Source organism: Podarcis gaigeae (genome assembly GCF_964106915.1).
Source record: "Podarcis gaigeae genome assembly, chromosome: 7".
Lineage (NCBI taxonomy): Eukaryota > Metazoa > Chordata > Lepidosauria > Squamata > Lacertidae > Podarcis > Podarcis gaigeae.
The window spans coordinates 17,580,419-17,592,674 of record NC_139683.1 but is presented as its reverse complement, the minus strand read 5'-3'; the positions used below and the strand labels follow the sequence as shown (position 1 = coordinate 17,592,674).

Sequence of the window (12,256 nt, the reverse complement as noted above, 5' to 3'; positions counted from 1 at the left end):
GGAAAAGTTCTATTAAACTAAACCTGGTATCTGAGTAAACATGCATAACATTATGCTCTTAATCCTATTGAAGTTAATGGGACAGCTTTCCTTGCTTGTACGCACTTTTTTCAAAAGTTGTCAAAAGTCAATAAAACTAAACAACAATTGGGTTTCCTTCTCATCTTCCATTAAATTGAAAGTAATCACAGAACTATCAAAATTTGGGTGGAGGTTTTAAACTGTCACAGCTAAATCATAGCTCTGTTGTAACAATATATAAGGAGGAAGTTCAGAAAGCATAATACAGATTTTAAAAATATCCCCCTTTTAAAAGTGTGTGTGCACATACACTCACAGCTTAGAATAAAACGTATATTTAGGAACAAACAAATATAAATACCTTATTCAGTGGTATTAATAAGAAAAACCATAATTATTAGCTTTTAAGAGAGTCGAATCAGTGGATCAATCAACTGAAGATTAAGTTGATTAACTGATATCGTGATGTATTAAATCTGAGGGGCTGAAAATTGATTTTGTTTGTTTTAATCCTGCTTTCACTGTGCTACTGAAATAAGAAATGAAAAGGAAAATATTAAAGATGATCCTTCTTTCGAACAAGTGGAAGCTGTCTTCCAACATATCAGAAAATTGCAAATATGCAGGTGTCTTGGAAATACACTACTGTTAATCAAAGAGTTAACTAATCAGTTAAAAGGTAGATAACTAATCACATGAAATTATTTAACTGACTGACAGCAATACTAATAGTTGATAATAGCTACCAACACCTGAAAAAGGCAACCCCTAGACTTCCTTTTAACCAGAGAACCTCAAAAGGTTGAAACTCACCAACAAAGACTTTCTTGTGTTTTTAGGGGGGTGGGGGCGGGAAATACAGTTGTATATTTGAATTACTCACGTTGTGAATTGTGAGGTGTAACACTTGGGACAGAAAACTCTGCATTTATGGTTACCCAACATTGCCAAAAATACAAATCTAAACTACCTTACTAGTTGTCTTGAGGAAACTAAATTAAGCAAAGGCAAACAGCAAATGGAAAGTTGTCAGTCTGCTGGAATGAATAGCTTCATTTTACACACAAACCAAAAATCTGAATATCAGAATATATCGCTGTCCAGAGCCAATGCTTTAACCAACAGCCTGATCCCAAAAACATTACGGCAAAAGTTAAGTTTCACTGAATTTGGTGTGGAACTTAAATCCACTCATGACCATGGCCCAGAAGTTTGTTACAAGAGAAAGCACATTGAAAAGGTCACCAATTCCCACTTGGTTTATCCGTAAACAGAGAATTACTTTTTTCAGACTCCCAACCCGACATGTTAGAATACGTTTAATTATGAACATCCATGAATATTTTGCCATAAACTTTTAAACGACGTTTAGTTTGGTGCATTCAGAAACGACAATTGAGATTGTCAACTGTAGCTACAGGTAAGATCTGATAAGGTTTCAATTAACGTTATTACTTAAGAATTGTCAAATATCGATAGGTCAACAGTATATATATCCAAACACATACAAAACAAACTTTGAAGCTTTCACTGATTATTCCGTGCAAAAGTAATGGTGATACCCATGCTTTTCACTTTCATCAATATTTTTAAAGAAACTTTTGAAATTATTAACTTGTGCACACTTCTACCTTTCCTAAGGTGAAGGTCACTTTCAAATGGCCACACAAAGCATAGAATTATAGATAGCAAACTATCTTCGAACCACAACAGCAAGAAGGAAGTAGTCGTTGAGACCTTAAGGACTGGAAAACGTAAGACAGTCCTTAATGGTTTCAATCAACAAAATATTGTCTGAATGCTGAAATCTAACGAGCAGCCACTGTCAGAAGCTCTTCAACAATTTTGCTTTTACTGTTTTTAATGAGCAGAGCAGCAGCACGCAAGCGGTCTATATGTATACAGGCACATTCTTCAAGCATAGCAGATATGGTACATTCATTAAGGCTGAAACACTGTGCACATTTACTTTGAAGTAAATCAGTAAACTCAGTGGAACTTACTTAGACTCTTAGAACTTCATAGGAATAAACAAAATAATTAAGTACCTCGTGCTGATACACACACACACACACACACACAAGTTAAAATAACAGTGTTATTTACAGTTAGAAACTATACACAGTGCTATTCCACAAATACTTGGAAAAGCTATTGTTTCCTTTATGAGATAAAGGCATTTTTAAAAGGCATTCTAAGGAAAGTATTGGCTAAGCTGGCTCGCTGAAGCCTTAGATCAGAGTTCTGCAAGTGCTTACTTTGAGCAAGGAATTTGAAGGCCATCGAACTACTCCTTGCCATAACAGCTTATACTTCACAAATGAAAACATATATGTTGAGGCTCAAACACCTCAAAACTATACCTGCAAGGTTTTTAGCGGGGGCAATTATGATACAATATCTTTAGAAGAATAAGATATACCATTTGATTATTGATTTAAACCTCCAAAATGTATTTTGTGTAGTCAAGTTTTTAGCTCTATCTTCAGTACATTTTTATTGCTATCTGATCTACCTGAGATCACCTCCTAATCGAAGAAATGTAGTCTGAAAACTACGAGAAAACTATCACAAGCTGGCTTTAAGATATATCTTTTAAAAAACCAGTCTCCCTAAAAGGTGATGTTATATTCTTATTACTATTGTCCACAACACCCACAAGTAGCATAGTAAGCTGAGGACTACATTTCCTCCTCTTGGAGACAGCTCTAAACTTAATCATCTCCCTTTTGATTACGAATATGGCACTGAAGGTTTTGAGGATTTCTATGAAGCTAATGGTTGGTGATGTGTCTTCTATACTACACAGCTTAACCAACTTTTACATCTTTTTAAAAAGAAGGAAACAGAAAGGCCTTTATGTCTTCTTTTAAAGCGGGGGAAGTGAAGTGCTCCATTTGTTTGGATTAGCTATATTTGTAACAAACTTTCACTACAGTTGTAAAAAAAAAACCAAAAAAAAAAAACAACCTTGCAAAATGTTGATATCATTTCCAGACGGCTTTGTCAGCTTCACGATTTTACAGGAAATAGTTGGTGTTCTCATGAAAGCCCTGCATTTACATCCATGAGCAATGGGACTTGTAAAAAATAAAAGTTTGTTTTTTAAAAAATTAAAAAACAAATCTTCCTTTAGAGTTTGCTTTTCCTAAGATTCTAATTTGTCACTCTGGCGAAAATGCTTGAAAAGGCTTTCTCACCCAATGGACTATTGTGAAGATGAGGACAAGCTGTGCCTTCTCTTCAGAAAGGACAACTGTAAACTTAATTCCTTGTTTGTCCCAATCAGGAACTAACTTTTACCAATGAATTGCACTTTACCATTTGTAACACTTGCCTTTTGTGTTTTGTGTGTGTGTGTGCAATATTTAAAACCACGAATGCCAACAGAAGAGCAAATGAACTCCTCCAACAGCAACGTAGTGTTAAATATGTTTAAATAAAAAGGAAGAAGAAAACGCAAGTCCCACCCAAAAGTCTGGATTCCCATCCTATCATTATTCTTTACTATGATCCTTAGCAAGCAGGAGCATTCACAAGAAGCTCACGTATTCACACACAAAATAGCTGTCCACTAGAATGCTGATTCCCAATTCCCACTTGCACTTTTTCCTCAACTGTATTTTTTCCAACTTTGTTATAGTACTTCCTGCTCATTGGCAAAAGGATGAATGGAAAGAAGGTTCCTCGTGTTTACTCCATCACTTGGCCTCTGACTTTTTTTTTTCTTTTTCTTTCCTTCCTTCTCTTTCAGTCAATGAAATTTAGATGGTTGACATTTGCAGATTGGGAAAAAACATAGCAACTTACATTGATATGTACGTACTTTGATTCTCTCAATCTTTTTTTTTTAAAGTTGCTAAAGGCACCGAAGCCTTAAATAACACATTGTTTACTGGAAAGTGGTTTAAAATAAAAATAAAAGGAATGCACTAACTCAAACCTACCGAAACATCAGAGGAAAATTCTCCTGAACAACAGAGCACAAGTCGACCCTGAGAAGTGCTAGTGAAATCTAGCAAGCGTCCCTTTATGATCAAAGGCAAAGATTAGAGAAAGGGAGGGGGAGAGACCTATGGGGTAGAAAGTGTCAAGTTTGCACAGTACCCCTTCCATCCCCCCCCCAAAAAAGGGGGGCGAGAGCTTCTTCCTGGAGCTTTTAATAACAAACCATCCCACTTGCCTCCCCTCAGTATGTTTATCCCAAGTTACTATAAGAACAACTGCAATCTTTCCTTCTTAAAGTATTAGGAAGTTTCCACCTCTCCATTCATTCAGTCCTGGGGGGGGGGGGGATCTGCCACATGGATCTCAAATTATTGATGGGGGGGGTCTGAAAATTAAACGAAGTAACTTGTAGGAACTCAGAGAGCTGAACAGGGGGGTCCTGGCCTTTCAAGGGAGAAAGTTTTTAACTCGTTTAAAAGATGTCGTCCCTACCACCACCACCACATCAATTTTCTTTTGCTGGGGGGTGTCGGTGGTGAGAGACCAGGAGAGAGTGCTCCCCTTCCCCATCTCCTAAACGCATATATTACACAACGCAACACCCATCACACTTCTCTCCCCATCCACAAGTTACACACACATAACGCAAAAATTAATAATAAAGTTTCCTCCCTCCCCCCCACCCCGAACTTACTACTTTTCATGATGGTCTCCCTCTTGAGCCTGGATTTTTGTCACAGTCCCCATTCTTTCCTTTTCTTCTATCCTTCTAAAAGAAAGCAATTTCCTCTGGGAACAAATCACCAAGGTGCCAAAACTCTGGAGGGTCTCTGCACTCTCTCTGGGTGCAAGATTGGCAAAACTTTTCTTTTTAAGAATATCTCTGGGCTTTCTTCCCCTTCACCCCTCCTTTCCTTTCCTACATTTTTTTTGGGGGGGAGCTGGAGGAATTAAATCAAAGCTATGCACGTAGGAAGGGAGGGGAGTCAGGAAAGACACCGGCAGCTTTAGAAGTTCTTTTCGGGTGGGGGGCGGGAGAGAGGGAGCGTAAGGGGGAAGGGCTTCCCTTTTTTCCCTTCTCTCCTCGGCTGCTGAACTTGACCCCCGCTGACTCCACCACCAACAGGGCTACTGCAAGTTTTCAAGTCGCCCATTTCCCAAGCATCAACACATGGTTTTGACCCACAAAAGCCAGGCCAAGCAGAGAGGGAGGGAGGTTTTATTTAAAAAAAAAAATTGCAAAAAATATATTTATTTTAAAAAAAACCTCCATGCACTTTCACTTCTTCTTTTGCACTATTTTACAACACCCCCTTCTTTACAACACCACCAAACTCGCCCCCCTCTTTCCAACGCACCCTGGTTTCGGAGCTCTGATTTCTCATTGCGCACGCAGACATAACGCACACGCGATAGACCATTTGGAGAAGATCCTTTCTTATAAATAAATAAATAAATTAAAAAAAAAAAACCAGAGTCACATACGCAGTGATCGCCAGAAGCAGGAAAGGATTTGCGCGCAACCGGCCCCCCACTCCCCTCCCCTCTTCTTCCTCCCCCCCCTCCGATCTCCACCTCTCCTGCAACCACACACACACACAAAACACAGCCCCTGATGTTGTTCTTTTTCAAACCGGCCCCCCACCTCCCCACAGGCCCGGTTCTTTTAACATCTCTCGCCGCCGCCGCCGCCACCACTTACCTGTTGATTAATCAGCAGTAATAATAATAATAATAACCGGAGCAGCTTGAAAGATGGTGGAACTGTCGCTTGAGCCATGAACCGTCTTTCTGTTGTTTGCAACAGAGTTGATCTTGGATTATTTTGGAAGAGGTGGAAAGCGGGGGGGGGGGGGTGGTAAGAGAGAGAGAGAGAAAGAGAGAGAGAGAGAAGGAAGGAAGGAGGAGGGGGGGAGAGAAAGGAGGAGGAAGACAGAGAGAGAGAGAGGGAGAAGCGGGGGTTAAAAGCAGGAAGAAAAAGAAGGGGAGGGAGAAAGAGAGAGGGGAAAATAAAGATTTGCTTTTACAACCCCCCCCCTTCTCGCCCCCTCTGCTGATGGGGAGAGAGAGAGAGAAAGGGGGAAGCGCAAAGGAGGACCTGGATCTGCCTGGTTATGTTTATGAAAAAGGAAAGAGGGAGAGGGAAAGAGAGAGCCTGGCTTCTAGTGGCACAAACAAGCCCCAAAAAAGGAGGAGGAGGAGGAGGAGAGGCGAGGAGGCTTTTGGAGATTGCAAGGAGATCAGCTCTTTATCAGAAATGTTATCGCTTGTCAGGACCTCAGTCTCCGAGCATTACGTCAGTTTCAAGACACCAACACTATTAATATCAAAGGGAGCCTTAGCGAGAGAAAAGCGCCACCCCAGACGGAGAGCCCTTAAAGAGACAGTGCAGGCGTCCCCTCTCGCCGCTGCCGGCCTTAGCCCGGCCTCCTCCTCCTCCTCCGGCGGCTCCTCCTCCTCCGTCTCCGCTCGCTCGCGCAATTCGCAGCGGCAGCAGCCCCACGAGGCGAAGGCGGCCGGGGAAGAATCACATCATTCACACGTCTTTGCCCCTGACGGCCGGGGCGGGAGAGGAGAGGGGAGAGCACCAGCAAGGGGGGGGGGGCTTCACTTTTGCAAAAGGAGGGAGACTTTCTCCTCCCCCCAAAAAAAACCTCATTTTTTAAAAGGAAAGAAAAAGAAATGCCCCGCACAGGAAGTTTTCAGAGAAGCTTTTGCACCCAGTCAGCCCACTGGCTGCCTCAATGCGGTTGTTTAAAATGGGGGGTTGGGGGTTGGGGGGTTTTCCCTACCTGGAGATGCCAGGGATTGAACTTGAGGAGTTCTGCATGCAATGCGAAAGAGCTGCCCCTGGTTTTGCATGGGGGTGGGGGGGGGCCTTGTCTAGGGCTGGTGCAAGTTTGGGAGCTCACCTTTCCACAGGAGGGATCAGAAGAGATCCTCAGCTTGCCTGCCTTGGGAAAGATGGATTTGGAAAAGTCACCGCATGAAAAAGAGCCTGCATGCAATTTTATGGTTTGAAGTCACTTGCTCTATGGGGGAAAGAGAGAGAGAGACTTAGAAAAACATCTAACAGCCCAAATCGAGAGTTGGTTAGTAGTGCAAGTAACTTTCGTTTGCTTTTTTTTCAGATTAGGTCATTCCTTTTTAATGCAACCCTAAGCAAGGCGCCGCATGAACAGCAGTGCCGAGCCCCTGAAGGGTTTTATCATATAGGTGGTGTACAGTTATATACAGTATGCTCTCGTATGGAAACTTCTAATTAACAAAAGGCAAATTCCCTATACTGTAAATTACCAACCGTCTATGACATTTTTTAAAAAAATCCTCTAAGGAAAAATTTTCTGTGAAACAATTTTCAGTGTGAAACAAAGTGGTGCTAAAAAGAAGGCAAACATTTGTGGGACACTTGTAGAACCCTTTCCCCCTTCCTATAAATTACTTGCTGTGGTGTGCTTCCCCTTTGTAATACATTTTAAATTGGCTTCAGACTTCAAGCAGTCATAATCTAGTTTATTCTCGCTCCTAGTAAGAGATTATCCAGCCAGGAAGCATGAAAAAGCTAATTATTAGCTAGACATAAAGTTATTTCGCACAAAATACGTTTCACTTCATATACAATGTTTCCCTGAAAAGTGTCCTTTTTGTGGTGGGGAGTGGCGCACAATGCAACTAAAAATATTTCAATTTAGCAAAGAAAGCAAAAATTAATTTGAAATAAACCAAGGCCTGTTTTGCTAGATTAATCGTTTGCTTATCTTTTGTATAATATACTGGAAGATGTGTAAACTAACTCATTAATTCATATTCCTCCACCACCCGCCCCACAAGCTTACTTATGTTCTTTTGTAGGTTTTGTCTGATAAGCACTTCATGAATACGAATGCAATAATTCACAGGCAAGAAGTGAACTTGTGAGGTAAGTAAAATGTAGTTGCTTTATCTGACATATAGCATGTTACTTTAAAGAGGGAGAGGAAAATCATTACATGATGTGGAGGACTGATTATATACTCCATCACCAGAAATTCAGTTGGGAAAGCTAAGAAAAGTAATACTCATATCTGTGGTGGAATTTAAAGTCTGTTACTAAGGACTATTTGCATTTTTAATGGTGGAATAATTTACTGTAGTACATTGCTAATATCTACTATAAGCACTCTTTGGGGAAGCAAGATCTGCACATTTTATTTTATTAAGCTCTAAATCCGATTGCTGAAGAAATTTTAGACAGAGACAATGTCTGGAATAATTTACGCAAACAAGGACTGGCGTTCATTTTTCCATCAACAAGGTTTTAGAAGACTCTAGAATACTTAGTTTAAACTAAACAAAGTCTTGTCTCTAGGTGACTTGCGACCCAACATGCAAGTAAGTTAATCTGGTAGCATCATGTTAGGTTCAGGAATATGAATCAGGTGAAACAGTAGGTCCCTTGGGTTAACTGGGTCATGGGTTCGACTGCGAGGGAGCAAACTGAATATGCCTGAACAAGCTTGTCAGCTGGCACTGTGAATGGAAAGTATAAAACAAAAAATAAAGGTGATTGCTTCTTACATGCCCCTGGCACTGATAGAATCAGGCTTTACAAAAATGAATTCTCTTCCCTTTCATATGGACTTCAGTATCATCACAAGGTGATTTTGAAAAAGAAATTCTAACAAAGGTTCAAACAGCTCAGTCTGTAACTTTGTCCCCAATTTCCCCAGATGTGAATTCACTTAAAACTATTGTGTAAAATTACTGATAACACATCTTACCATAAGCACAAACTTTTTGAAATGATGCACGTATCCTTTCCAACATATCACTCGGACAATAACTCCTAAGGATTTACATGGCCAGGTTAAAAAACGAAATGCTAGGATGATCCCCACCCAACACACCCATCTCTACTTCATAAATAGTAAGGCCGAGCTGTATTATTTTCCAACAGGAAAATCCTGGAAAAACTGTATTAGCAAAGCACCTCTAAAATAGTCTGTCTGACATCTGCAGCATTTTCCCTTAAAATAAACCAAATATCAAAAAGAGGCGAATTAATAAGCAGCTAAAGTTAACTGGGGAAAGAGCCACAAATAACTTGATAAAAGCAAAAACAAAACAAAGATGCAGCAAAGTGTTTGGGGTTATCTTTTTCCACAAGCAAAGTTATTTATTTATGAAAAAATTTACGGAGAAAATTTCTACCTCATGCTCAAGGCTTTAGCACATGCTTCTGATTGGCACAATATGTGGATACACAAAGGGCCTCATGAGGTCCATTTAGTTAGCCTAAAATAAATATTTCCAACTCATTCTTGAGCTCAAATAATAATTGCTTGATTGTAACTTCTAATATGCATGGGTCAGTTATTCTATTGTTTCTTTCAAGTACTTACCCATATGTTTTTGAGACCCTAAACATCTAAATTGTATAAATTACATAAAGCGAGATACAGTACTGAAGGGTCTTTTTTATTCTGCTGTCCAATAGTGTCAAGCACATCTATTTTGTTTGTTTGCTTTAATTAACAGACTATTTGTTTTCTTTGAAACCAGGTTACCCACAAAGTGAGACACTTTTTGCAGCAGGAATTCCAAAAGGTGTGGGTGACTTATAATGAATATAAACATTAATCAGTTCATCCAGCCAGAACTATAATTTTTCCCCCCTTCCACGGGGCGGGGGGGGGGGGACCACAAAAAGATTTAAACTAAGGTACAGCCCAGCCAAATTTAAGCATTTCCCCAGTTCCACTGCTTTCAATGAGAGTTAAGCATCACTTTAATTTTAGCCACATTGAAATCAACGAAACTAGTTTCTTAACTCGTATTCCGCACTGAGACAAAATAGAAAGACCAGTGACGGTTACATCTTGAAAGAAAACAGCATAGCTGCCTTTGTTTATCAAGATGAAACAGCGTGCCATCTATGCCTTTATTGTTTAATGCTGAGGAGGAGGGGTGGTTTTTCCTCTCTCTCATCTTCTTGTAGTTTATTCAACATAGATACAGGGAAGGATTAGCAGTTAAGCACAAGCAAACGTGTTTTACAATTTCAACCTTTTAGTGCATAACTTCCTTACTTAAACTACTAGAGCCTATAATCACAACGATTTTACCTGATGGAACACGTTTTTCAGAAATATAATCCAACTGTTTATCCTAACATGTCATAAATTGCAATTCTCCCCAAAAGCCTGTAAGACTGACATCCATCGCTCTTAAAACGCCTATTGCCTTTGCAGACACATCATCAACAAAGGATTTCTCCATTATTATTCCCCAACTTAGTTAAATACGAGTTCTGAGGTTGCCTTTGCTCAACACATGATTGTCCCGAAGGCCATTTTGAGGTCATCCATGTTCACATCAGGCACATGACAACCACACAGCGAGTTGACTGTTGGGTGGCAGATGGGGGGTGAAACCCTGGAACCTGTCCAGGCCCAATTTTATGTGTGAAAGTTCTGTAAAATTTTGCTTTATTGTCTTCCTTAATTAGGATTTATGAGGAACATTCCCTTAAGTGTCACAGGGTTGTGTTGCAACGTTCTTGGGAATTTAAACACCATCACTGGCAAAGTGGCAGGCAGTTGGGCCACTTGATTGCAGTGTGCATCCAGGGTGACGTGAATCTCTCAACAGCATTTTGGTACAGAGCTTGAGAGTTGCTCCTGTTCAACAGGCAGGGCCCCTGAATTCGATGCTGAGGATCCCCTTGAAGAGATTGATACCTGACAAAGAGCCCAGGCTTTCCATGATGCTGGAAAAATCACAAAAAAACCAAAACCCTCCCTTCTGTCTGTCCTGAATCTTCCAACATTCAGAGTTTCTGATGACTCTAGTTTCTAGTATTACAACCAAGGTAGAAAAAGTTCCCTATCTACTTTGTTGTTCTTGTGAGCTCGCCAGAGGCATCTGACTCTCCTCTATTAGAAATGGGTTGCAGGGCAAGATGAATCTTTGGTCTGATCTGTTCTTCCATTCTGATAAGATGATGGCAACAACACAGAGGGATGCATTTCATATGTGAATTAGCCAACAGGCAGAACTTTCTGATCTGCCAGGCATCAAGTGCTTAGTAATCAAATAATAAACAAAGGTATGGGGACATATATATTTTTAGTCAGGCCAAAGGAAAATTGCATTAAATATTAGGATGAACTGTTCTGATAATGTAAGCGGCAGCAGAAACGGCTGACTAACTATGGAATAAATTTGTCAGTTTAAATTCTAAGCCAGAACACTTTTGGTAGAGAATAATTTTATTACGACTAGTACAACTGTTGTTATTATTTGGACATTAATTTAGTAGCTGAGGATATTGTGCAGTTGTTTGAGCAGTTATTAAACAAAGTGACATATAGGATTAATACTGTGAATAGAACTGTCCTTCAACCTAGTGAGATCTGGGTTCAACTCTGGACTGGGCCATGAAACTTACTGGATGACCTTGTGCCAGTCACCGTCTCTCAGCCTAACCAACCTCCTGAAGGCAAAATTAGTTCACTCTTTGCAGATATGCCCCCTTTGACTCTTTTGCAGCTATGTAATAAATGCATATGCAGTGCAATCTTGTGCATGTCTATTCAGAACAAATCCTCCATAAACTCCATGTGGATTTCTCCCAGATGCCTGTGTGTAGAAAAGCAATCTTAATTAATTAAAGGAATAAATTGCACATTTCTTTCCTCCGGAACCATCAGTAGACTTTTGGCTTCTGTTCTGCACATTTGGTGGCAAACCTCTCTCAATTATTGATTCATTTATATGGATCTATAGCACACAGACCATGCAATTCCAGGTCAGGTTATATGCAGTTTAATACAGCAAGTATTGTTTGCCCAATGCAAACAAACCAGGACTTCACAACATCTGGTTTTGGACCACAACTCCTGTTCACCCTAACCAGTGTAGTCGATGGTCAGGGATGATGGGAGCGATATCTTCTCAGCTTGGAGAAGACTGCACTAAAACACAAAACAAAACATGTAAAACAGCAAAACCAAACGAGCAATGATACTGCAGAATTAGTGCTGGTGGATAATTCTGATCTTATCCCAATTCCCTAAAAGAAGGCCTGCACAAAAAAAGGATTGTCTTGAATCATCAGCAATACATGTACAATTATGGGGCCAGGCACACCTTGAAGGGGAGGGCTTTCCACTGCAAAGGAAGTCCTCTCATGAACCACCACCCCATGAACTTCACAGCGTGGCAAATCTAACAGCAGTGCCTCTCCTGCAAGCAAGTCTATATGGGAAAGTCAGTTGCTATATTGTACTATTCATTGAGAGCCAGT

The 12,256-nt window shown here is 40.3% G+C and overlaps 2 protein-coding genes across 13 annotated transcripts in view; one reads left to right on the top strand and one right to left on the bottom strand.

The window, feature by feature from the left end:
* The window catches only part of TRPS1 (transcriptional repressor GATA binding 1), a 233,038-nt gene extending 226,634 nt beyond the window's left edge, over positions 1–6,404 (bottom strand). For 3 of the 12 annotated variants that reach the window (XM_083748998.1, XM_083748996.1, XM_083749001.1), the window contains exon 1: positions 4,664–4,850. Coding sequence is in view for 1 of the 12 variants with exons in the window: in XM_083749001.1 (XP_083605127.1) it covers positions 4,664–4,673 (10 nt within the window). In the remaining 11 variants the exon portion in view is untranslated. Of the gene's footprint in view, positions 1–4,663; positions 4,851–5,454; positions 5,517–5,671 lie in introns of those variants that run through there. The other 9 variants (XM_083748997.1, XM_083749002.1, XM_083748992.1 and 6 more) reach the window with 7 other exon arrangements.
* Positions 1–12,256, top strand: part of AARD (alanine and arginine rich domain containing protein) — a 571,840-nt gene that overhangs the window by 43,724 nt on the left and 515,860 nt on the right. The window lies entirely within an intron of this gene.